General features: G+C 39.9%; 1 protein-coding gene across 3 annotated transcripts in view; it reads right to left on the minus strand.

Moving 5' to 3' along the window:
• The window catches only part of LOC115035245 (E3 ubiquitin-protein ligase SH3RF3-like), an 85492-nt gene that overhangs the window by 9676 nt on the left and 48367 nt on the right, over positions 1 to 27449 (minus strand). For 2 of the 3 annotated variants that reach the window (XM_029492981.1, XM_029492980.1), the window contains exons 2-8: positions 22018 to 22293; positions 18508 to 18603; positions 9542 to 9850; positions 8954 to 9069; positions 6218 to 6388; positions 3416 to 3711; positions 1114 to 1439 (exon numbers count right to left, since the gene is read on the minus strand). In XM_029492981.1, the coding sequence (XP_029348841.1) occupies positions 1114 to 1439; positions 3416 to 3711; positions 6218 to 6388; positions 8954 to 9069; positions 9542 to 9850; positions 18508 to 18603; positions 22018 to 22293 (1590 nt within the window). The remainder of the gene's footprint in view (positions 1 to 1113; positions 1440 to 3415; positions 3712 to 6217; positions 6389 to 8953; positions 9070 to 9541; positions 9851 to 18507; positions 18604 to 22017; positions 22294 to 27449) is intronic. The other variant, XM_029492982.1, reaches the window with a different exon arrangement.

A 27449-nucleotide genomic window follows, 5' to 3' on the forward strand; every position in this document is an offset into this window, starting at 1 on the left:
TTTTATACCAATACTCTTCAGCTCTTCCTTGAGTTTTATTTGTTTTTGTACACAAATAGTTGTGAAAGTTTAATGATAATAATTAGTAAAAGGCTGTACTGGGTTGGACTTGGCTTGGTTAATGACCTGCTCATTACAAATGATCTTTGCAACTGACTGGCTACTTTCACGACCTGGTTCTGACTTAAATGAGATCTGTTCAGTATGTGAGTCATGATCCTGAATTGGCCTCTAAAAAACATACAGTTCAAGCCATCTTTGGGTGAGATGATGTAAACAAGGCCGCCGCCTGCTGTCCCATATTCAATGAGCTGTTTGTCAGCTAGCCATGTAGCTAGATTAGCTGTCCCAGACTGTGGAGCCAACAGTGAAACAAATGGAGTTGAGACAGATGCAAGCTTTGGGTGCAATCCTTCACTGTCAGCTTAGGCCGATTTAACATCCACAGCTTTAGCTCCGCAGATATCAGAACATATAGGATGGTGTTTGTGCCAGCTCTCTGGGTGAAAGACTCTTACTGTGGTGGAAGAGGACTACTGATACATCACATGCACACGTACGTTATACACACACTCAAACACTGTAAAACCAGACATAATATTTAAAGTTAATAAAAATATCTATGGGGGGGTTTATTTACGGAATGGCTAAAAGTGTCTGCTGTCTTTGCGTTTCCATTGTCTGTTTTGCTCTATATTCACTTTCATGTGTACTCAGTGTTGTTTAAGATGTTTTGTAAAATAATATTTAATGCGAGCTTTGAATACATGTTGCAACAGTTCGTTATCAAGAGTTATGATTTTCATTTATGGTGCTTCTGGAAACTTCAACTTAGTTTTTTTTTTTTATCTTGCAACTTGTCCCATGTCCAGTTTGACACATCATTTCTGATACTAAGTCAGCTGTTCTTTACACACGAACACATGGACGAAATAACTGAATAAAGACAATATATCCAATTATTCTGTTATAGAAAGAGTTTTTCTTTCTCAGTTTGTTGCATATAAAGAAATCTAATTAACAGAAGCTACCGTCAACTTAATAGTGATTATTGAATGGCACATTTAAAAAGGAAAAAAACTTTTTGCCATTAATAATCAGGAAGAAACTCACCTTCTCTGCTTTGGGTATGAGGGCGCCCTGTGTGGGGGCATGGGAAGGGCCTGGTGATGGTGGTTGCAGTGGACTGGCTAGCTCGCCGTTGAGGAGCACCGCCGACACGTTAGGAGGTGTGAGACACGACAGAGGTGATGAGAGTGGAAGGAGGGGTCTTGATGCAGGAGAAGAGAGGGGTGAAGGCCCTAAGCTGGGTCCAGGAGACACCATGGAGAGAGGACGACCTGATTGGCTGTGGCAACGTGAGGGGGAGGAGCTCTGCGAGCGCAGGGGAGAGATGGCCACCGTGGGTCGCTCCGGGCTCCCGGCAGGAGGACTGTGAACTAAACACAAAAATAGATCTAATTTAGTATAAATGGCAGGAATGTGTCAACATCTTTAACCTCTGATTTAGATTTATGCAGATTTCATGAGAATTCCTTGGTAAATTAGAGTGCTACCAAGGATGTTTCATGTTCATTAGTTTCATTTGATAATTATTTGGTACAAATGAACAGCTGACACTAAGGCCCTTAGTGTACTCCTTCCTCATCGTCTGAATCATACTCACTGGCCTGGACTCTGAAAACAGCCCTTGTAGAAAACAAAAGTATGCTGAGTTTAGAGCACTTTTTTTCCCCAATCTTCAATTTCTGAAGACATTTGGTGCTCAGGAGGATGGAAGAGCAGAAAAATACACACCCATAAGCATAAAGGCATGCACACACACGCACACACATGCACATACAAACACACAGAAGGTTGCTAACCACCTGCTCTTCAACACTGCAGTACTGAAGCAGAAGTCCATAGAGAGGTGCACCGGTCATGTGATAAAACCAGTAAACACCAAAACTATGCACATACTTTATTTTGTAATGGGGACCAGATGTGTGTATGTGTAAATTTGTGTGTTTGTGTGTGTGTGTTTCAGAAAAAAAGAGAGTGAAAACAAGAAAAGCGGTGCAGACAGAGAGAGAGAGAGAGAGAGAGAGAGAGAGAGAGAGAGAGAGAGGCATGAGGCTCTGTCATTATGCCTCCATAAAACAAAAAGCACAGTGATGTCATTCTGTTGTGTGATTGTGAGTCTCTGGGTTCATTTGGGTATGTATGTGGGAGTACACATCTGAATGTGTGTAGCTGTATGGGTGTGCATGTGTGTACTCTTTATTCTCCAAAAGAAACCTTCACTATTATTTTCCCAGAACAGATACAAAGAGGTTTAGAGAACGGGGTACTGGAGAGATGAATAGTCTGAGTGGAGAGCAAGGCTGATGTGATCTAGACCTTGTACAGACAAAGGTGTGTGTTTCAGAAGGTTGGCTATGGCTGACCAAGAACATCGGTATTGTGCAATCACACACAATATAGTCACAGTCTTGTGCACAAAACAACAAAACAACAACAAAAAACATTTTATCACTTGCGTGCAATTTTTTAAAAATGCTAACAGCATGATGGTCCTACGTCACTGCAAGAAACCACCAGCTCTCTGGGCTGCTTTTGCATGCACTTTCATGTTATTTTTCTATTTTCCCAGCAGTCAAATGCAGGCGGGGTATGGGCATCCCTGTGGCCTCTAGCTTCAGGATACTGACCGTATAATTGCAATGCTCCTGCAGTCAAGTGTGGTTGTTTGTTGTATGTAATCTGTCATCTCTCTTCTTTCATTTCCTATAACCACTCTGCTGTAAAATAAGCCTATTAATGCCCACGGTTTTGGTATGAAATGTTCAGCTTTTGTGGATGATTGTAAGACTAACATACCCACATACTTTTGGCCATGTAGTGCATGTAAACACCATTAACAGGACTTTGGTCTTCTCATACATGAGGCCATCTGTCAATTTTTTTTATTATTATTTTTCTATCCAACATATTTTTTTGACAAACAACCTCAATCAAACTGGAAGTAAAACAGGCTATTGAGAAAATGGAGAGAAATGTGGAAACGGGCCTACTTGAATTAATGACTAATCAATATTCTATTATTCTGTAATCAGAGACTGGTGGTCTAAAATGCTGCATCGTCCCAAACGTTCTGGACTCTGCTCCTTTAAGCCTGTAGGCTGGAAAGCCATTGCAGGGTTTGATGTTGCAGAGCATAAAGTTGAAAAATACCAGACAGAGACACCTTCATGTCATAAATACTTTCTCTTAAATCCCTTTGCATTTCTCTGGAGGGCTGTAACTAGATTCACCTCTCCTTTCACAGCAGACTGTTTGTCATTCACATGAGTACCTCAATTCCTGAAGTTCTCATTTCTATCTTTCTTGAGTGCCACTACAAGTGTGTATTAATGTGTCTGTTCTTGCTTACCCAGCTGCATTGAGGTGCGTGCCTGGTTAACTGTGTGCTGGCTGGAGCGCAGGCAGTTCTTCAGTTGGGCGGCGGCGGACTGCAGCGACGAGGCGGGTGTGATGGTGTTCACGGAGTTGGCTGAGTTTACAAGTTGCGTGGAGGGGCGGGACGAAGAGGGCCCCGGGGACCCTGGAGATGAAGGGTCCGAGATTTTACTACCCACCTGACTGCATCCACCCCCCCCTCCTCCTCCACTCCCACCTGCAGGACTAGACAGACAGGAGCCGCGAGCAGCACCCACTCCAAAAGGAGCCCTTTAAAGAAGAGAGAAGGAAGACAGACACCGACTTATTAAAATGTCAGCTCTACATTTCCTAACATAAAGGGCGTTTAGAAAGAGTGCTTTGAAATCAGTAAATTAAATTTTAGCAAAGCTAGCAGCATTTCCCCATGAATTTGTGTTTGGCTATTTGACTGGTTCACCATTTTCATCCAAACTTAAATATATCAACATAAATCAGATGGACTGCCAAGAAATGCCAATACCCATGATGCCCAGAGGATGAAACCTAGTTTTGGGATGTGATTCCCTGACTTTTCCTCAACCACATCCATGAGGTTGAGATTTACGGTGAAATCTATCAACGGCAGCAAAGAGTACAGACTCCTGTTTAGTACAAAGTGAGCACAATAGACCCAGTAAAAAGTCCATAAAAGCAGCGGCTGCTCACAGAACTATTAGGCCTGGTCAAAGTGAGTGATTTCAGTGCTATTATCCGACAGGTGGATGAGCACAACAAAGTGTCCTGCTGTAAGATGTATGTGGCCTCAAGCAGTTCATGTTTCCGTCTGCAAAGTGCTGAATGGCAGAACAGTGAGCTGAACATTATTGACACAGCGGTATTCACACACTTATAGCTGGCCATCGACTTCCCATCACACAAATAGTGAATTATGGCTTTCTATGCGTGTAAATGTGTGAATGTGCGTGTGTTTTAGTAACAGACATGGCAAAGAATTTTTTTTTTTATATTTTAAGGTTTCTGTGTATGAAATCTAATTTTAACTGCTTATTGTCTGTGTTGGGTTTTTCGTGTGTGTTCATAAACGCCCATACAGATATTTTTGGTTGCTTTCTGTCACATTAAGGATTCACACGGCGACGCCAAAGCTGCTTTAGTGCTAGAATAAAGCCCTCTGAAGCAGCTTTTACACCATCATGACATGTTAAAAATAATCCAAATGTTTTCATGCTTTCTTATACAGAATCTGGTGAAATTCTCATTTATTTCAATCAACCAGATATGTAAATATTTACATATACAATTGCATATGCATTTAAAAAATTTCACATTCATAGTTATAGGCCTGTATTGTGTTTGTGTGGGTGGGTGTGCGTGTGTGCATCTTTGGCAGCCATAATTATCATTTTGAGAAATGTCTGAGCTGCACTGCAGATAAAGAAGGGGAGAGGTAAGCAGGCAGAGAGGTACAGGAGGAAGGAGAGAGTGTGCACGTGTAAAAATAATAAATTGCCTTTCATTTGATTACATGCCCATCCTGCCTCTCTCTCTCCGTCTCTTGCTCGCTCGCTCGCTCTCCCAGTTTGTGTAACAGCAGAATGTGAAGCAGCCATTCATATCCAGAGCAGAGGGACACCTGCTGTTTTCGCAGCCGTTTTATCTCTTTGTATCATTTTCTCTTTCTTTGATATACTTTTTCACCTTCTCCATCCTCTTTGGGTTCTCTTTCAACTATTTTATTTTCCCACAGCATCTTTCTGCCTCCTCACCTTTTTTTCTCTGTCCCATTTAGTCTTTTACTCTGTCTTCTCTCCTTTCACGGTTTGACTGAGTTTCCATTCAGTATCAAAGCTTTCTCTTCATCTTCCAATTATCTTTCCCTCCCTCATTTTCTTATCTGTTATCTTCCCTTGTTTTCAATTGCTTCCTCCTTCTTGTTTTCTTTGAATGCGTCATGGAGTTGAATACAGATTAAATGAACGGCCTCTGCAAATATTTTCATGCATACAGGAATAACAAGGGCAAGTAAATTGCCAAATATATCAGAGAATGAGGATGCCTAAAGTAACAATGTTGTGATAATTGTTCAAACTATGTGGTAGCTAAACATTAGTGAGGCAGATGGCTGCTGGTAGTCAAAGTGGTAATTTACATCGAACTTATACTGCCTTCTCGTTTTACTTTATATTAATGTTACAATCGTTTAAAACATGGGCTTTATGCATTTTTCTTCTTAGAATGTTTAATGAATGACTAAAATCCCAAAAACAGTTTGTAGGGTATACTTTGTGACAAGAGGCAGCCTGAGCACACAAAAACATGTGCAATCACAGTCCACAATAGGTAGCTAAATTGCACTCCTCAGCTTGATCTGAATTTGCTTTTGCTGGAACCATGAAATTACCGTGACAAATTTCAGCAATTGTCTTAGTTTTATCACTGGCATTGTGTGAGGGCAGAATTAGGGGCCTTAGTGTAATCATATTGCGCTGTTGGGTTCACATGACTGAACCAAATAATAAACTGAGTCATAAATACAGAAAAGATTTGAGCAGGACATGTGGCTGTAGGGATTTAACTTGGGCGTCCTGTGCTCATAGCGTTATCCCCTTAGCAATTCAGTCTCTTTCATAGTGAGCAAAAAAAAGAGGTGCTTCAAGCTTCATCAACAACTGCACACTCCTAATACGATTGTCACTCGCTTTTATCTGTATGCGGGAATGACATAATCCCTCGGGAAGCTGCATCACTACAATAACCCTGCATTCTCCTTTTACCCTAGCCTGAACTCACTAACCTGGACACAGGGGTGACGTAATTTCCTGGGAAGACACCGGAGGCAGCAGTTCTCAGAGAGGTGCCTTTGAACCATCCGTCTTGACACTTTTCTGTCACTCGATACATTTCCCCTTTCCTAAGTTCAAGCTCGTCAGCCTTCTGCGGCTTGTAGGCGTATAGAGCCAGATATCTAAAAAAGAAAAGCAACCAAAAACATTTCAAAGTGAGTCAAAGGCAAAAAGATTAAAGTCTGTGCCAAATATTGTGTAACCAACAGGCAAATTAGCCAATTTGCCCAATACCTCCCATTGCAGTTTTTCATTTGAAAGCATACATGTGAATTACTTTTGATACATTGCACAATGTCGCCACAAATGTAAAATTGCAAAATGAGTGAATATTAGCAGAAATAGGCTAGGTTTCATCCTGTTCTTAATCATCCCATCATTCCATTCAACATTTACCTCCATCAGCTCACTCACCAAGGTTTTACTGAGCACTTTTAGCCCAGGCCATGGCCTGACTCCAAGTTATGTAACAGAACTATTAAGCCCTTATGAGCCAGTAAGCAGTCTTATATTTTCTGGTAGAGCCCTGCTGGTCATTCCAAAGTCAAGGTTTCTAAATCTAAATCTAAAAGTGATTGAGGCTAGCAGATTCAGGGACTTCTTTTAAATCACAGACTACATCTAATTTTTGTAGACTTGCTTTTGTGTGATATTTCCTTTGAACAACTTAAACAGTTTCGGTTTTTGCTAAGTTATCCTTTTACATCTCATGTTATTATAATTATTTAATCCTCCCTGTATTTTCCTTACTGGGTGTGTGCCTGCTATCTGCTCCTTGTAATTATTTGTGTTAAGTAAATAAAGTTATGTTTTATTAATAATAACATTACTAGAAAAAAATATGTTTTTATTTAATTTTTGGTTGTAAGTGTTTAGTTGTAGTTGTAAGTGCAGAGAAGAACAGCCAAAAAACTACACTGTTAATTCTCCAACTCCTTCATTAGACCACCAAACATCATAATGAACTCCAATGGGATCTTGGTCAGTGCTGGTTGGTCCTCCCAACATATACCATCCAAAAGTGTTTTATGACTGTTTTACATACAGTTCCTCCCTAAATCTATGACCCCTACTTAAACGAAAACAGCTTTTTTCCTTCAGAGAGACTACGAGTTTTGATGAGCTTATTTGCAATAAGTGTTTATATTACGTTAAAAGTAAGTTATACTGCTTGTAGCAGGTGCACTGAGATAAAGAATAACATATTGGTCCACTGACCAATTTAAAAAAAACCAACAAACAAACGCCAACTATACTAAACTGAATACTATTTCACTCCTGTGATTCCCCCTCCAATATGTGCACTGATAAATCTAGTATTAAGCATCTTACTTTATGAATATGGTTATGTATTGTGTCTTACATCTGTGTTAACATATTAATGAGTTTCTGGTCCTGTCACTGGGAGACATTTGTAGTATGTAGTGCCAGACCCCGACAGAAGACGATAAGACGACAGAGTAAAGAAGCCCTGTGTGTGTGCCTCCCACGTTACCATGGTAACAGATGTTGGGACCCTCTCTTGTCTCCCCATGGCAACAGGAATAGTTGCAAGGTCAAGATGGAAATGTCCAACCTGATCCGAAGGGCACGCCGACTCTTGACAAGTGTGTGTGCTAAATGAATGTGTTTGTGTGTTGCCATCTGTGTGTGTGTTTGTAGCTAAAACACAACTTTAATAAAAGCACAAGTTTTATTAAATCTGGCAGTTGCTGTATGTCTCACACATTCTGCAGGCGGGACACCAGTAATAATAAATATACGCACATTTGTCCCTTCTCATTGGCGTGATGCCAATGCTGTCTAACCCATAAACCTAATTCTAACCTAGTAAGACAGAGCAAACTCTTCTTTCCACAAATAACCCAAATCCTCTTCACTCTAAAAGCTTGAGAAGTACAAGGTCACTAACACACACTCCCTTTAATGATGCCCGCCTCTTTCTGGCAGTTACCTGGTACATTAATTACAAGGTAAATTATAGAACAGTCTTGCTCAGCGTTGGCACCTCACCAACCATCTGGATATAATGACTGAAGTTACATTTCTCCAAGAATTTAATTTGTGCTTTGGAGGGTGTGTCAGGTATCCTAATCCGTTTAGGAATTTATCGGCCACTGTGTTTGACCTGCGCATCAATACTGAGCCATATACTGACCAGGTTACTTTTTTTGTGTTTTGACGTTTTTTGCACCTCCCTCTCATGTCTTTCTAAAAAGAAAATATACATGAAGATGCACCTGTAAAGATGTTAATGAAGACAATATTAAAGTCTCATTGTTTCTCATTCATGAAGTAAAGAAGAAAATGGTTACAGTAAGTGATTAACTTTGTCTCCCAGTACTACATAATATCAAGTAAAACACATAGTATGGCTATGCTGTTGAAAGACTTGTTTTGAAATATAGATGTGAGCATCACACAACAGTGGATGACTATTTTTCCTGTCTGACAGGGATTTCATCCTTGACCAGTGGAGGAGTAAATGTGGTTGCAGAGTCGGTGGAACATGGCCAATATCTCTGGGCACAAAAGAAAGAATATTTTTAAAACAGCCAAGAGGCAGGTTATGAAACCATGCTTGTGTCTCTAGCAGTTCATAAAACACAGAATGGGCAGGTGTTAGGGGGGACTAAAGACCCAGGTTGCAGGTGGGTTGAGCTGACAGCACCCTGAGGTGTACTCACATGTTGAGTGGCAGCTGCACCTTGGCATGGGCCAGCAGCTCAGAGGTTATGGATGCCACTTTGGGGGGCACCAGCACCCCTCCCGAGGAGGGAGAGGGACCTGGGGGAGATGCATCCTAGAGACAAACAGAGAGAGCCGCAACATAAAAACCAATTGGTTTCCATTTCAGACTTGATATTTGTTTGCAACATGTGCCTTAAGCCTTCCCAGCTTTTCTATATGCATCGTGGGTAATATTTTCAGATGGGAAAAAACCCCACAAACAACCTAGGTCTGAAAGCAATCAGACACAATACATGGAAAACTATGTGTTTCCAGTTGAAAGCTCTAAAGTGAGGACTGATTTTATTCACAAGGAACTGCCAGAGATGGTCACGGGAGAATAGGTTCATAGCACCTAGAGGAAAAGAGTGACCAAAGTGAAATCTGGTTTACAAAATGTGTGTCTGCATGTGTACTGTACGTGCTTGGAGCCTGTCTAAGACAACTAGACATCTACTCCATATCTGGAGTGCATAGAACTTAAGAGCATTTATTAACACATACATACTTGTCTATCAGCTAATATTTATATTGTGTGTGCGTACCTGGATGCGTGAAGCAGCTCTGGGGTCAGAAGAACTGATGAGCACTGGGTGGGAGATCTCCATGCTGTGTCTGTTGTTGAGCTGGGTAGTCCTCTGGCTGACAGAAAGAGCTGTAAATGAATGGCGCTTCTTGGAATTTTTCTTTCCTTCGCCTCTCCGGTGGCCAGAGCCATTCCCATTTGATGGGGAGGCGCTTGGGGAGGGGCCAGGAGAACAGGGGCCCAATGGGGCTACCTCAGAACTGGGACCTGGGACGTTAGTTGGCGTGGGTTTGTCAATCTCCATTAACTGCTTGGCTGTTTCATTTAACTGAGGAGAAGAGAGGAGAGGAGAGGAGAGGAGAGGGGGGAGTAAGGGAGGAGGAGGTAGTTGAGGTGTTAAGATTTCAGTCCTCAGTGGTTCACATACAAGATCATAACTTTGTTTGTGTGGCCTTTCCTCTCTTGCTCTTGTTGGCAGCTCTTCAATGTAGGAACATAACAATCATCACAACAGCTGGTCTAGTGAGACTCCCTCTGTGTAACACATTCTCTCACAGCCTCTCTCTGTCAAAAACAGAAACTTGAATAACCCACCAAAAGGTGAGTATCTCTTTCACTTGCCAGGGGTATTTTTCTCTCCACACTTGGGTTTCATTTCAGTTTGTTCTTGAGCAAAATCTGATTAATTTCTTGAATGCAATTTTAAGGTACTCAGACAGAACACTGTTTGAGGGATAAGAAGATAAGAAATTTGCACACATTTTAATCCCTTCAGTGGAATTTTATGCCAACGTAACCATCAAAAGTCTTAATTCTGATCATTGACAAATAATAGATATACATCTTTTCCCAGTTCCTTTTAATTCTATGTTGGTTTGAGGAATAAACCAACCAACCATAAAAGCCCAGTTTTACCAATGTAAGAACAAAGACAGGTGCGAGGTGGTAGGTCTTGGATATGGGAACATAGACTGCGTGGGTGCCTCCAAGAAGACCTGCTATTTCAGATCATGTAGGTGGAGTGGTGGAACGCACTAAATCCTTGATTTGGATGGAATATAACCGTAAAGTACGGTGATTAATACAGTCATTTGCAGCAACGCACATGCTGCTATATACATACTGCTCTAATCTCTCTGAAAATAGCTATGTCAATCAAAGCGACGAATGACGACAACAGCTAAACAAAGAAAGTGGCCTCTTTAGAAAATGGTATCACTGTTTCCTTGGTGCAGAATAACATCATCTAAATACACAATGACTCCTTTACGTGATCAAATCTCCTTAACGCTATTTAAAGGTCCCATATTGTGGAAAGTGATATTTTTCACAATTCCCTTTTTTTTTTTTTTAATCATAAAGCATCAAACTGCTCAAGAGAAGTGCACATCACTTTGTGAACTAACTAAATGTGAACTAAATGTGAACACAAAATGTGAAATATATGTGCGCATTGTTTTCACCAGAAATATAAAGGTGTGCTTACATACTGTTTTATAAAGCACAATCTGAGACACTGGAGGCACATGCTGGGGCTTTATTTTCACTGCCCTAATTAGCCATAACTGGACAAAGACATACTTAATCCATCATTTTGCATACAAAAAACAAGCTATAGCCACAAGCTATGAAAAAACCAGAGAAAAGAACAACGAGTTTGTCTGATAACAAACTGAGCTCATCAATAACCTTTAGTGCAACTGTCCTGCTTTCCTCTCAGCTACATTTATCTGGACTAAAGACCCCTTTAGGCTATAGACAGGCATCTGAAATTGTGACTGGTATATTAAAATAACATTTAAAGAAAAATTATTCACAATAAATAAGTAGGATAAATTACTAAACAATACTAAATGAAACACTGAGTACTTAGAGACACAATTATTTCTATATATGAACTTTCATTCAGTTTTTTCTGTACAGACAACAAAACCTTTAATGATAATGAATTCAAGCTCTTTGAGATTTTGTGTTAAATTTGTTTGTCTCTTGTTAATTTTGCATTTTCACGTCACTTTGTCTCACTTGGTTTGATAAGTTAAGAAAAGCGTATGCATGGCCAAAAGAATGTGCAAGGTGCACTTGGTCTAACTGCATATTCTGTGTTCAGAATATAATCCAGATTTATAAATCTGGCCCAAGAGGTGTAAAAAACAAAAACAAACAAACAACAAGAAAAAGTCACATCACACTGTGACACATCAAATTTCAACAGTAAAATGATATGTTTCTTCTGAGAGTTGGAATGCAGACAGCGACAAAGATGAGCTGCTGTAATCAATATCTCCCACTTGAACAACAGAATACAGAGATTAGAGCCTGACCAATATATCAGCTGATACTATTCCCCACCCAGACACCCTTAACATGACCCAACCCCGCCTCCAAAATAAAGATTTTTCCCAGGCATTTGTCATGTAGTTATGAGAGTCCTCAACAAAATAATGACAATGGTCTGGCAACAGCAGTTGTCAGAACATTTTCATTACTTTTTAGAACTGATGATGGAGAAATGATTGAACCATTGTTTGTTTACTCACTAGAACTGTCACACTGTTTCATAAATAAAACTGCAACTGTTTGTTGAGAGTCTCGCCTGTACCACTCAATGACCCTAATTTTTTAACATAATTTTGATGTTTGTGAGTAAAAGTTTTCAAATTACTGCGGCAAAGTCTGGAATGGCTGATGTGACTGTTGTCAAGCTTATTTGAGCTAAGAGAAGAAGTGATGGGTTAATGTTTGTTAATATCACACTATTATATCAATTCACCATAAACATAGATGCTCGCCATTGTGGGTGACTTGCCGACTCTCATTGTTTCAGCCAGTTGTATGATACTGATAGATCGGCAAAGATCATGTGAGCCAATAATAATGGTATTCTGCTGAATCAGTTGGGCTGCAGCAGGCTTTAACACAGGCTTTATGTAGCTTTCACAAACTGCACAGGCAAAAGCTGCTGTGGACAACAGACAATCACTCACTCACATTTATTTGTGGATAATTTACTAATGTTCCTGCTTTAAACAGAACATTTTCATTTTTCCATGTCTGCTTATATAAGTCTACTGGCTGTGGATTCATTGGTTAAAATCGACATTTTCCAGCTTTATTCCATTACTCTGTGTTTGCTCCAAGTATTTATTTTGTTCTTGCTGATTCAATTGCCCATGTGGCAGCAGACTGAGGTTCTGCCAAACACAGACGAGGTTCTGAGACATTTATTGTCTTTGCGAAGACGCACTTTCCACCAACACACCAACATCTCACTTTGCTCTGCCTGAGCTCACTGAACGTACTAGCAAACTCTTCATCAGCTTTGTGCTTGCCACAAGGACACCAGTTTGCATGCACAGAGATACTTTGAAGGTTATGGTCTCATTCAGGTATCAAGATATTGTGGATCATGAAAACTTAGTCTGCATTAGACACACACACACCTGCAACAAATTTGCATTGCAGTCATGCCTGTGTACCGTAACCTCAAACTCCTGAACAATCCCTGGAGATAAAGTTGAGCATTTCCTTCTCTCTCCATGTGTGCTCATGTGTGCGTATGTGTGTGTGACAGGGTTGACCCGTCTCAGTTCTAAGTTGGTGATGTTGCATTTCCATATTAATAGATATGCTAATCAAAGCCAAATCATATGCTAATGAGCTTGATGGATTGATGCTGCAGATATAACTCAGTTTGCTCCCATGAGGCAAACTAGAGGACAAACACACGCAAACACACATGCAAACACACACACGCACAAAGATAGTTACCCCACACATGCCAAAACTTATATTGCAACCAATTAAGTAGCCTTAACACAATAGCTGTCACTCACACACAAACACACACTTACACTGACACCGCTGTGTCACTTTTCCTTGAACTACCAAAGGTATAGTGCTCTGTCATGCTGCAGTAAAACGTAAAAGAGAAGGAGAGACAGAAAGAGGAGGAGGAGGAGCTGGAGGGTGGGGGGTGTTGATAGAGACAATTCTTCTTTTGGAGCTTTTGGCTGAAATAAATCTCCAAGGTCATCTATTATGTGTTGAGCTAACTGTGTTCTGTGTCTTTTGGCGGGTCAGGGCTCTCCAGGTAATACTGAGCTTGAGGTGATGAGCTGATACTGTATCTGCACTGCGAAAAGGGTACATACATGCCCATGCACACACACACACACACACACACACTGCAGAGAAACTGGAATGTATAAAATGAGTGAGAAAGAAGGAAAAAGAAAGCCAGAGGGAGATAGCAGTGTACTTAATGTTGTAATGGGTGATCCAGAAACATCCAGTCCAAAACAAATCCAAACAAGTCTGTCCCAAAACCAGCACCTCTGCACAAATATCCTCACTCAAATCAAACTCCCATACATTAATCTCACATCCACCTGAACCCACATCAGATCTTCCAACAGTAATCCTAAACTTACATAGCAAAATCCAAAGTACTGAGCACTCACATCCAGAGTTAAGTCTGGTACATCCGTATGTAAATACAACATAAATCTGCTCATGTGTATGGGAACTCAGTTGTGTAAAAAGCTGAGGTACCCTGACATATTCTTATTTTCATCACTAGATAATCCTAGCAGAGGGCAGTGACATCCGCTTACAGATATCAACTGATGCTGCATTTACTCCCTTTCACTGACACGGAGGAAAAAGAAATTACTGCATCAATCACAGCTTGGCTTTGACAAGGGAAGAAATACGAGACAAGAGGAGAAGATAGAGAGAGAGAAGGTGATGGAGAAGAAAGAGAAAGAGCAGGTACTACTTGCTGTGCTCAGGACAGGATTAGCATTCTGTCCCTGTCCTGTTCAGCACAAACAAAAACAAACTCAACTGATCTCATTCAAACATTAATAGGCTTTAATACTACAGTAATTCTTTTAAATGGATACTAGACTCAATTTAACAAAACAAACCTAGTGTAATTACAGTATAGTGACATAATATAGTTGTATTGTAAATACTGTATAGAACACATTTTGCTTATGTCTCATGTCCTGTTTGAGACATATTTCTAGAATGCAAGTCCAAAATTATGCAATTTCCTTGTTTTCTGTATTTCGGGCTATTTTAGTGTCAATTACTAATTTTAATTTAAAGATTCAAGAAATGCAACTTTTTTCTATTTCCTAGAATTTAGAATAGTTTAAAAAGAAGCAGATTACATCAGCGCAAAGGCTGAGTGACTCTCGGGACTAGCTACTAGTTCAAATCCATGTCGGCTGGTGGACCAACAAAACATCCGTCAGTGCCATTTGTGTGACAATGGCTTCATTTCTCTCCAACCATGGAGCTAATACTGCTCTGACTTTTCCAAGATGGAGAGCACTACAAGCTGCTGAAGAGCTCCAGCTTGACTAAGAGCTGGCTTTTCTTCTTGTGCATGAGTGAGCAAGTTGATTCTACAAAATGTTAGATCACTGTTTTCATTAGTGACCGGCTACAGAAGCATAATAAGATTAGCGAGTTTAGCCTGTTACTGATATTTTGGATATGTGCAAGCATTGCCGTGAAGCATCTTGGCAAATTTAGCGTGGGCTGATGGTTGTTACTGAATGAATTGTTTGGGGGTACAGAGGTGGGTGGCATAGCCAGAAAAGGCATTTGTTTTGATCTGTGATGCTGACGGTCTCATACAATCATTTAGAAAAACTTTAACCTCAAGCATCAGTCCTTGACAGATGATTAATGTTCCTGCCTACTGACATGGTTTGAGAGCAATTTATCATTTTTTTCTTCCAAATATCTTAAAATTGAGATATATAGACCCCTCTCACAAGATTAGTTTTTGGTCCTTTGTAATCTGAAAGCTCTGCCTATGGCCAGGATTTCAGTCACAGTTTTTCAGGTCTTATTTAAACAATGAGCACAATTATGCTGTGACACTGCCCGTCGTGCTACAACAGTATTATTGTACGGCATTGCTTTTATTACTTAATAGTTTAACCCAGTGCAGCCCAGCGTGTTGCAACATAGAAATGCCATCAAAATAAAACTAAAAATTAAAGTCACAGACCAGAGATGTACAATGCAGATCGACTTTTAGACTGATTTACTTATATTGATAATTAATCATATTGATCAAAAATGTGCCTGGCCTGTGCCATTAAATGTTTCTGGTGCTGCTACAGGGTTAAGGCTAGAGTTAATCAATCATGTGCACATTGTGTAAACTGTTAAACTGTATATTATTGTATATTTCTTACAATGTATAATGAAATAGACTGTTATTACTGTACAGTCTAAGCTACTGAGAAATCCTTTCATTAACACCCTTATGAGCTCAGCTTGCCTGAAGACGTTGTTGATACTTTGTAGCTGTATCAAATTGAGCACAAAAGCACTTTGCTCATTAACAAACAAGCTATTATAGTTGGGGTTGCCATATGGAAAAAATTCTTATCTGATTAATTCACAGGGTGCTGTGGAGGAATCATGAGTAATCACTATTCCTAAATATGACATAGAATTCATATTTTCTCTGTATAATGTTGGAACAAAGATAAAACATTCAACAAATTCAGATGAAGAGACGCTCCTCTTTTTTCAGTAAATATAGAAAAGATGGATTTAAGAAACTTCACAACAGTTTTTTGGGCTGTATTACCAATGCAAAGCAGCAGTTCTCAGCAATCTCAGAGATATGGTTTGCGTTAAAAATAAAATCTAAAATATTTTTATTCTTCTAAATATTTTTGACCTATCCAATCAGCCATTTTGGATTTTTATTTTTCTATTTAAAATGACCATCAGAAGAGACTCTAGACAGCAAGTTAAGGGTTGTCCCTCCGTGGAGGGACAAAATACCAGCACACGATTAAAGTGATTAAAAAAACAACACAGTTTAATTGATTTTAATAACGTGTTAACACTGACAGCCCTAATTATAATATAATCTAGCTACCCAAAGTGCACACTAATATTAAATCATTCTGATGTGTTGTGTCACAATATGTGTGTTGCTGTGTTTGGTCCCAGTGTCAGCTACACAGACAGCAGTAGCTTCTTCATATATAGTGATTGCAAATCGCGTCACATAAAATATCATTTTAACTTTTTTTTTATGGCAGCCCTATCATCTGCAAGCCCCTCATCTCCAATCTGTGTTTTCAGACTGCCAAATATTAACACAGGCTGTCTGCATACACATCTGAGCTCTGAGAACAACTATAAGAGGTACTTCATATCCAGTGATGCACACACATACTAATAAACACACCCACAGAAGAAGTCCAGCTGAGCCTCCCTCATTATCTTCTCCCTCAGACACGCACAGACACACACATGCCCCTGCTGTGTGAGAGTGATGACAAAGTCTAAATTATTAATGTATCTCCATAGGAACCCCTGTGACTGTCCGAGTGTTGTGTTTGTGCTGAGTTTTCTCCTCTTATGGCTTAATCGACTTTACCTAAGAGAGCCATTTGGTCGACCAGCTAATTTTGGCCGCACGATTGCATTAGCTCGCCAAAACTCTCCCCATATGTAGGCTGCTAGAGTGTATAGACAGCGAAGTATGACTAGACAGCGACAAAACAGGGAAAAAATAAAAAACCTTTTAGATGCACATCTGTATAAATGTTGATAGTAACACATACATATTTGTATAAAGCGTTTCTTATTGAGTGGATGTTCTCTTAATAGCAGATGAAAAGTAATATAATGTTTAAAAACAGCAGGGAGGATGAGTCATCCTATTAGTCTGTGTCTCTCATCTCCACATAAATGAATTTCTCTAAACTGCAGTGCAATTTGTATCGTGGCTATCACCTCATGAGAGTCTTATTGTTATGATAAGCCCACAAAAACAAACACACTGTGGTACTTCCCAGTGTGAATAAACTTTGATCATTTTTTTGACGTCAGTGAGTTGGTGCCATAAATTTGTAGTAACACTGAGAAGAGAAGCTTTAACGGTCGAAAGAAAGAAGCATTTACAGATCATCCTTCCCAGTTCCCACCAATTTCTTCATGCCAACGCTTAAAAGCCTTGAGTGTGATCCAGAGCAAATTGTGCATGATATTTTTTTTTCAGTTGCACAAGAATTAAAGCAAACTTTATTCCAGTACTGACAGCATTGGCACTATAAGGAAGGTAAAATGTTCAGAGAATTGTGAACTTTAAAATGCTTTTACTTCAAGGAAATCCCTTACAGAATCCTTAGTTAGAAACAGCATTGTTACATTTTGGGGGCAATTAAATGTTTAGCTGTGTATTGCAACAGATAAGCGGTCAGGTATACAGATGTAAAAAAGAATAATGCGGTCCTTAAGTGGAGTCATGGTGAACAATTAACAATAAATATGTGGTTTGAATGAAATTTACCATTAGATGTACTGTATGTACCTGCATACCAAAGTGGGAAGCGTGCACCAAAGAGTCTACACTTAAAACTACACTTAACCTACGTCAATAAGAAATTTCAAAGTAGGTTGGACAGAGAAACCCATTTAGACCAACTTCAAAAACAGTCACAGTGTCATCTGAAATATCTACAGATAAAAGCAGCAGGAACAGACATGGTGGGCTGGAAACGTAAAGAATAGAACTGTGATGAACACATGAACATGAACACAGGACGGATTTTGTGACTATCTAAAATTACCAAGTCATTGATACCAGGTCTGTGCCGCCTTGGCCTCAAAGTGAGGATCAGTGTGTCCCTTTTCTCAGCACAGGTGGCTCTCTCACTCGGACTGATATCTGAAATTTTAGTCACACTTTCAGTGGGTATAATCAAAGTTGTGGTAAAACATCTAGCCACAGAAAGAAAACATTTCCCACATTTCTCATCAAAGAAGACAGATTGTACTTTATGCAGAAAACTAAAGGCTGTATGGGTTATCGCTCCAAAGTATGTGCATGATGAAAGTAATACATGTGCTCCCCTGCAAGAGCAATCTTAGAGTTCCTTCTGTAATAACTTGATGGGTGAAAATGTATGTGTACATAGGAGTGTGTGGTTTTACCTCCACATAGAGAATAGGAAAGATACCAATCTTGTCTCCCAGCATGCCCTCTGCCCAGTTCTCGTCCACTCGCCTGATTACTGTCAGAACCTCATCCTGGTGAAGAAATGATTGAGATGAGAGGAAATGCTTTATTTGGTCTGCCTTTAAAAACAAAACAACAAACAAGCAGATAAATAAATAAATGCATGCCGTACTCTGCAAAGCCTATGTACATTTTTTAGATTCATAGGAAGTTACATTTTTCAGATCATTTCAGGTGGTTTCATTTCAAATGTTAATCAATTACAGTTTCACAGTTCAGTTCAATGCAGATATCACTGCTTATCCTACCCACAGACCCACCCACTTGAATGCACCAATATGGTGCATTCAAGGATTTTACGATGCAAAATTATTTCTTGCAATTTCTCTGTCCTCGTTCTGCATAGCTTTGTCAAAGCACTGTAAAATGTGAGCTGAACTGGTTTGGTGAATATGTGGAAACCCTGTGCAAAAAGGAAATCAGTATCTTTGCAAACATTTTCACACTTGGGTGAATACAGACTAATCTGTTTTTGCAGAAAGGAAACATCAGCATCAACCTATTTCCAATCAACTGCCATGCTTAAAAATATAAAAAAACACATACTGTGTATTTCCAGTTTATTGCTTTACTCCAAATATCAGAATGTCTCCCTGATACAATATCAGCATAGTGTCATCTTGTTTGGGAGGCATAGGGCAAAATATGCTTATTTGTGCTGTTACACATTAGATCAAGTATTGTCAACAATGCTATATCTATCACACATAAATATCATACTGGATAATATTCTCTTCCTTGTTCATGCACACACCCACAAATTTTACCATGAAATTATTTTTCCCTCTGCTATACCTCTCCTCATGTAAACATAAGGGGGGGTCTTGATAGGGCCATTAGGGGTGGTAAATGACTGTGTATTAGTCATACTGAGCAATTACCTCTCACACTGAGAAAACATTCATTCATTCATTCATTCATCTTCTACCGCTTATCCATTTCCAGGTCGCAGGGGGTGCTGGAGCCAATCGGTCGCCAGTTCATCACAGGGCCAACACACAGAGACAGACAGAGACCAACAATCACACTCAGATAGAGCAGGTTCCAGAGTCACCGGTTAACCTAGACATGATGTCTTTCCATCGTGGAATTAAACCAGAGAAACCCAGAGAAACCCACGCAGGCAAAGGGAGAACATACAAACTCCATACATAAAAGACCCAGGTCGGGAACCGAACACACAATATTCTTGTAGTGGGGCAACAATGCTGCCGTGCTGCACACTGAGAAAACAATATCAAACAAACTTGCAGGACAACACACATGCAACAAACTATAGGATTCATGCCTCTCTGTGCAAGAGTTCAATGAATGAGTTCAAGAGTACAATGTGGACTATCGGCACATTGCAGTGATCAGTCTAGTCTAGACCTGCTCTATATGTAAAGTGCCTTGATGTAACTTTGTTATGATTTGGCGCTATACAAATAAATCTGATTTGATTTGATTTGATCAGTCTGAAAACTTCTACAGTCGAGTGTTATTTACACACAAATTTGATAATCTGTCTCTTCCCCTGTCCACAGACATTCAGGTCAGAGTTGAAGTGTGCCAAGTGTTTAACTGGAGCACAAATGAGTCTGTGTAACAGCAGGAACAAAATGATAAGGCTTGAGGAACAGGACAGCACAGGAACTACAAATTACTGTTTACTCCAGACCCAACCTGGATGCACTGAGAGCATTGGGAGAGACTCTCTCATCTTGTCTTTTCTTTTAATCTCCATCCGCTTCAGACTATAATTTTAGTGATACCAGTGACTAAAAGGGCTTTAAACACCAACCACTCACATCATCCACCTGTTATATTATGGAGGTAGACGTCTGGACAGGTCCACAATTTAGATTTCAGTCCAACATGATCCATAGAATAACTATTGGCTGAATTCAATTGTAGAAACAAGAAGAGAGACATGAAGGGATATAAAGTAGGACAGAGCGAAGGATAATTAGTCCTTCTCCTAAAGGCAGTCAACCTTTACAGATCCCAATAGAGAGAGACACCTGTACTGGCAGCAGCATGATGCTTTACTAATTAACAAGACTGCTTGTTATATCAGAAAGAGCATAAATACATGTCCTTTTTCCCACGCTCTGAGTTCACACTTTCTATCTCCTGTCAAAAAACACGATCTCCCTGCTGCCATGATGATGATATGCTGTTTGATCAGATTTGAGAGCAAGTTCGCTCAGATTCCTCCTATCATTAGATACACAGACATCCAGCACTGACACACAGACCTGAGATCCCTGCTATAAAAACAGGACCCTACCTAACCTATTAGACTGAATATAATCTGGACCGGGCCAAAGCTAGAGCTCAGCTTATGGTCTTAGTTACTAGGAACCAGGTAGAACATTGTTGCTTAAAAGCAATTTGAGCTAAATCCTCACATAGACTGGCTGCACATGGACGATTCTTATATCTTATCTCCTTACCTGAAACGCCTCATCAGACTCACTGAGGTGATGAGGGATGAGTGTCAGCGACTAAAATCCCCCCCATTTTACCAACACACAAAACAAGCTAGAATAAACAAACTGTATGAGAACATCTTCATTCATTCATCTTCAACCGTTTATCTGTTTCTGGGTTGCGGGGGGTGCTGGAGCCAATCCCAGCTCACACTGGGTGAGGGCAGGGTGCACCCTGGACAAGCCACCAGGGCCAACACACAGAGACACACAACCACATACACAATTTTAGAGTCACCACTTAACCCCAACATGATGTCTTTGGATGGTGGGAGGAAACCCACACAATCATGGGGAGAAAATGGCAACTCCACGCAGAAGGCCTCCAGGCCGGGAACTGAACACACTAGCTTTTTGTTTTGGGGGAACCACCATGCTAACCACTATGATGCTGCTGTGTTGCCCATAAGAACCTCTTCCTTTACATAAACAAACGGGAATGGAGTACTCTGTGTCTTCCGAAATTATGCAACTGTCAGAATTTACTCAAGTGATTTTCAGAGAGTTTCTCTCACCATCAACAGGTTTCATGGGATTCTGAGACTGTCAGGATTTGTAACCACTGAAACAATGTACATCGAAGCAAAATGTGGAGTTAAAGGTGAAAGTTGAAGTTTATTTGGGAAAACATCATGCAGAGCTCAGCAGTTGTCATGTAGCCTGTTGGAAATTGCTCTGGTTTACATTAAAGAACCAATACAAAAGAAAAAGTCAGTACCAATACATTATTCATGTCCTACGGAGATGGAGTCTGGTCTAACACAGATACGTTTCTGTTGCTACTTTGGTATTTATGCTGTTGCAAATTATGAATAAAATTCTTTTTTCATATATCGCCACTGATATAACCAACGACCTGGCTGTATTTTTATGTTACTATATTTGTTCTGTGTCTGATGTTAAACAAAAGTATCCTTAGGAGATGTGTACATGTATATGTGAGTGTGTTACCTTGCTGAAGGCCAGACAGTCTTTATCTTGGTCTTTGTCTTTGACCTCAAAATCGTACAGCGCTTTGCCCTGGGGTGGAGTCTGACTCAGGGGACGCAACAACTGGATGTAACTAGCAGGCAAGAAACCATGACAACCGTTGAGCTCGCCATGGTACCAGTTGTCATCCACTTTGCGTCGCAGGATGATGATGTCACCCTTGGAAAACTGGAGATCCCCTGGCTCTTTTCCCTCGTAGGAGTAGAGGGCCTTACCACAAGGCAGAGCAGGAATATTCTGAAAAATATACAGACAGACATGTACAACTTATTGTGTGAGCAAAGAAAGCTCTTTAATAACTGCATTTGAGCAGACATTCAAACAAACCAGTACAGATGCCCTGGTCACAATTTTGATCCCGTTGGTATGAAAAGAGTGAGGAGGTATAGGGATCTGGTGAGACCTGCAATGTTACAAATATAATGATGTTTCTGGCTCTTGGTGCATTTAATGAAAATACTCTCCTATTCATGTTAAAACCGTAACCTTTATGATTAACAGTCAATGCGCAGGCCATAAAGGGATAGGGTCCAGCGGATTAGAGAACTCATGGCGCTAATTTTGGAGACAATCATATTATGCAGGAGGTTCTTCTGCACTGATGTCCCACATAGTGATTAACATAAAACGTAGGGTGACAGGTGTATTTTTACATACAAATCTGCCATGGAGAAGCATTAAGTGCATTTCAAAACCTCTACAGAGGTGTAAAAGCATTGATGTCAAGCATTAGTGCCACTGTGTTGAAATGATGCCAGATAACTACACCTCATAAACCTCGGGGCTGACAATTTCCTCACTTACTGTGAACTACTGTTCCATTATATTCATCCTTTTATGGGCCTGGAAAATGTGCTTTTGTGCCATAGTTGGAAAAACTTAGTTTCAAGTCTGTTTTCTGTTGGTAAAAAAAAAAATAAAGTCTAACTTTTGCTTTATTAGATAGGGCAGCTTGAAAAGTGACAGGAAATGGGAGAGAGAGAGAGAGAGCAGGAAACAACATGTGGCAAATGACATCAGCCGGAACCGAAACAGTATCGCCGTCGAGGACCTAAGCGCCTCCTGTTTATGGGGCAAGCTCAATACCCACTATGCCACCGGCACCCCAAGTCTGACTTTTTTTTTTTTTTTTTTTTTACTTTTGGGTTGGTTTGTATTTTTCTCAATGCTCAGTTTTAGAAAGATTGCACAAATGATGCAGTAACTCCTGCAGTAATCAGTAAATTAATTGGGGAAAAATAACAGCCCAGGGGGCAAACTGGTTCTGTAGCAACTCACCACAGTGGAAAAAATCCAATATGTTCCTCTGGAGCCAAATTTGTAGTGCATGGACAGTTGGATATGTGCCCCAAGTTTCACTTTATTCCCCTCAGCAGTATATGAGATATGACTGGTTATTAAAATGTTTGCCAGGTAATTGCTGCTCCCACCTTGGGCAAAACACAGTAATTCTGTAAATGCCAGAGAGGTGTGATGCAAGACTCCCTGGAGTTTCATCAAAATCAGCTCCGTTGTGTATCACTTATCACAAGTCAAGGGCAAACATACACTGACCCATTTACCTCACCCAAAGTGATTTCTGACACAATGCCACACTTGTAAATGATCCATAGATTCTATCAACAACCAGATCTTCATTTTGCTGCTCATTAACAGTGATTGCTGGACAATAATTGTCTAATTATAGCTGAGTAAACATAACCACTCAGCAGGATTGCTAAGATCTGAACGCTGTGGGCCCAATTAAGCCTGTGTAATACGATGCTAAGATTGTCCCCATTCATATTCTATGGGATTGCAAGCAGTTACTGGCAAGAAGTACTCCCTAGCTTGTGAGAGTTGTGACAACTGAGTTGTAGTAATTGTAATATTGCACTACTTGTTCATTTCCAGTACGTCACTGCCACATTCTAAGAGTGTCTTATTTGCTATGTTTGAGTTTTCCTCCTCTGACCTTAAAAGTAATCAGATATAGTGGCAAATTAATTAAATACTACATTAGGTAAATTTCGTGTCTACTACAGGGATCATCCAGTGGTAGTGCTGTAGACTGTTGTAGGTGGCCTTTCAGCAGTGAGAGCCTTTGTGCAATACTCAAAACGAGTTTCAGAACAAGTCTGTTTGAAATTGCAAAGAGTCAGTTGGAAAGCACATTTACAGCACAGTATGAATTTGTTAGTGTGGTAGCTCTGATGAAATTCATCAGAAAAAAGCTAACTCAAAAAACAAAAGTGAAAGTTTTATAAATTTAAATAAATTGTTTCACTGCAACAGTAACTGACTGGGGCATTAATCAGGTTATATATATAACTAACTGACCATATACAAGCTGCATTTCTATATAACCACTGAGACAGTTATTCATCACCACAGCCCACCTGTTTTCACATTCCGTGTTTGGCATCAATTTTAGAGACCAAACATGTTCTTGAAGGAGACAGGTATGAAGGTAAAATTTATTTAAAAAAAGATCAAGGTAAACAAGCAGCAGCTGCTATACAAGAAAGGACACATAATATATATATATATATATATATATATATATATATATAAAAAAGTCCTTTCTGTCCATGCAGTGTTTATAACACTTAGTCACCTATGACAGTGTGCACACACGCACACACACTTACATACTAACACTTGTCTTGCACTCGCATACAGACTGATTCCCCCTTGATGCTACACTGAACATCCAATGGCTGTACATGACTGTCTGAGCTTATTGGTGATGCAATAAGAGGAAACAAACTTAATACACATACTGTATATGCAACCATAAAACAATAAGATCAGCAACAACCAAAACATCACACTCCTCTGAGCTTTAAATTACTACTGCGATCAGCTTTTATCAGCAGTTATTACAATTACAAATTACTTTACCGCTTCTGATTTTTGTTCCAGCAAAAAAGAAGCGCCTCATTCAAAACCCCTCTCACATTTCTAATAACAAGCTAGAGATTATTCGCTGATTTGCTGTAAAGATTCCCTTCAGGCTGTGCTTAACTCCATATGTGATTTAAAAACATGGATGGACTTAAACTTCTTAAAATTAAATGAAAACAAAACAGAAGTTATCCTGTTTGGTTGCCATGATCTAGTCCAGGTCTTGCAAGGAACCTTGGTGCAGTGACTGATAGTGCCTTTAAACTAGGTAAACAGGTTGTTAGGTCTATCTTTTTTCAGCTGAAGCATCGAGGTAAACCTTATTCACGCTAGAAAGACTTTGAAAAAGTTATTCATGTTACCATTATTACTTCTCGCTTGGACTACCGCTATGCTTTGTATGTGGGTATTGATTAGTCACAACTTATCCGCCTGCTGCTTGTACAAAATGCAGCCGCTCGTCTCTTAACTGGGACAAAGAAGCGCGAGCACATTACTCAGGTGTGCTCTTCACTTCACTGGCTCCCAGTCAGATATGGAATTGGTTTTAAGATTTTAAGAATATCTCATTCATTCATTCATCTTCAACTGCTTATCCGTTTCTGGGTCACAGGTAGCGCTGGAGCCTGTCCCAGTTCACTCTGGGCGAGGGCGGGGTCACCCTGGACAGGTCGCCAGTGAGTCACAGCGCCAACACACAAAAACACACAGACTCGAACAACCATTCACACTCACACTTAATTTAGAGACAATTTAGAGTCACCAATTAACCCGAACATGATGTCTTTGGACAGTGGGAGGAAACCCACACAGGCACAGGGAGAATATGCAAACTCCACACAGAAGGGCCACAACCAAACCTGCAACCTTCTTGGGGCAGCAGCGTTAACCATTATGCTGCTGTGCTGCCCTCCAGGAATATTTGTCTGACTTTATTCACTGCATCAGCCCTCCAGAGACCTTGGGTGGCAAACCAGATGATTTTGGATGTTCCTTGATCTTTATTAAAAACTAGAGGAGCCCGAGCTTTTGCAGGTACGGCTCCCATCTTGTGGAACTCATTACCCTTGGTCTCTCCACATTTAAAAAGGCCTCTTATATCTTTATTATATTTTGTTAATTCTGTATCATTATGTATCATTGTGTTGTTTCTTTTTATGTTCTTTATTGCCTTACTGCACTTATTTTACCATAGAGCACTTTGGTAGGCTGTTCTGAAATGTGCTATATAAATAAAGTTGACATTGACAGTATCACATAAAGCGAATCACACCAGGAATGTGAGCTGAGTAACCAAAGTACCACAAGTAAACACCGTGATCTTTCCCTAACCTTAACCAAGTGCTGTGGATGTGTAAACATAATAAATAGGTAATCAAATGTCAAGCAGTAACCATAACTCCCTGTGTTGCATGACTGGGGGGGCTTTGAATGAGGCTAACAGCAGCAGTCTAATGGAGCAGCTGGAGGTGAAAAGAAAAGGTGACCTCCTGAAGGCTGCTGGTGGGCCTAATCAGGGAGCTGCTGCACTTTGTTGCTCAGTGCCATGAGGACAGAGGTCGCTGTACTCCGTCTGCTGAGGGCATCGTCTATAAATAAGGCTGCTGTCTAATTCCTCTCTGGGCCGGGGGCAGACAGGTCAAGCTCAATGCCAATATTTCACAACTGGAAAGATCTAAACATTGTTGTTGCACTTTTCCAGGTATTCCTCTGGGTAAAGCGTTAAAGTGCAACACTACTTGTATCATTTGCCCGTACATATACACTACCTGTTTACAATCACTATTGAGCACTTTCCTGTACTTTCTTGTGTCCTCACCTTAACAAAACGAAATGCACAGACAAGGTGTTAATGGTGTGGTGTAGATAATGCATATATTCAGATGACTACACATTTCAGATTAGTTATGCATTTGTGTTTAGCAGCCTTTTTTAGACAGATGTGTAATAAACATAACATCCAATCATCATCTACAGTACATGCAATAATTTTATAAAAGTTATCAACCAATTCTTTAATTTTACAGAGGATATATATATATATATATATATATATATATATATATATATATATATATATATATATATATATATATATATATATAACGCTGTCTTACCCTTCAATTTTTTTTTCTGTAGGTCAGAGTGAAAAAATTTGGAAGAAGAAAATTACATTTTACATACACACCCATCATCAAAACCGCAGCTATAATTGAACTTTTCACAGTATGACAATCCAGGAAAAATGCTTCACTTCAACAGCTAGAAAGTGTATTAGAAATTTTATGAAAGCCTAAACTATCAATGATGTCTTGTTAAATGTTAACTGCAGTTTCTGCATTTGCTGCCTGCCAGGCTGTGTGAAATAGGCAACGTAATTCTGTCATGAATGAAAGATAAAACTGAGGAGACGAGTTGGGACATCCAAGCAATAATCAGCCATTTCGCGTGAAGTTTTAGCTCCATCACTGAAGCTGCCTCTGAGATAAATGAAGACACTATTCTTT

Source organism: Echeneis naucrates, chromosome 21, assembly GCF_900963305.1.
Source record: "Echeneis naucrates chromosome 21, fEcheNa1.1, whole genome shotgun sequence".
Classification (NCBI taxonomy): Eukaryota; Metazoa; Chordata; class Actinopteri; order Carangiformes; family Echeneidae; genus Echeneis; species Echeneis naucrates.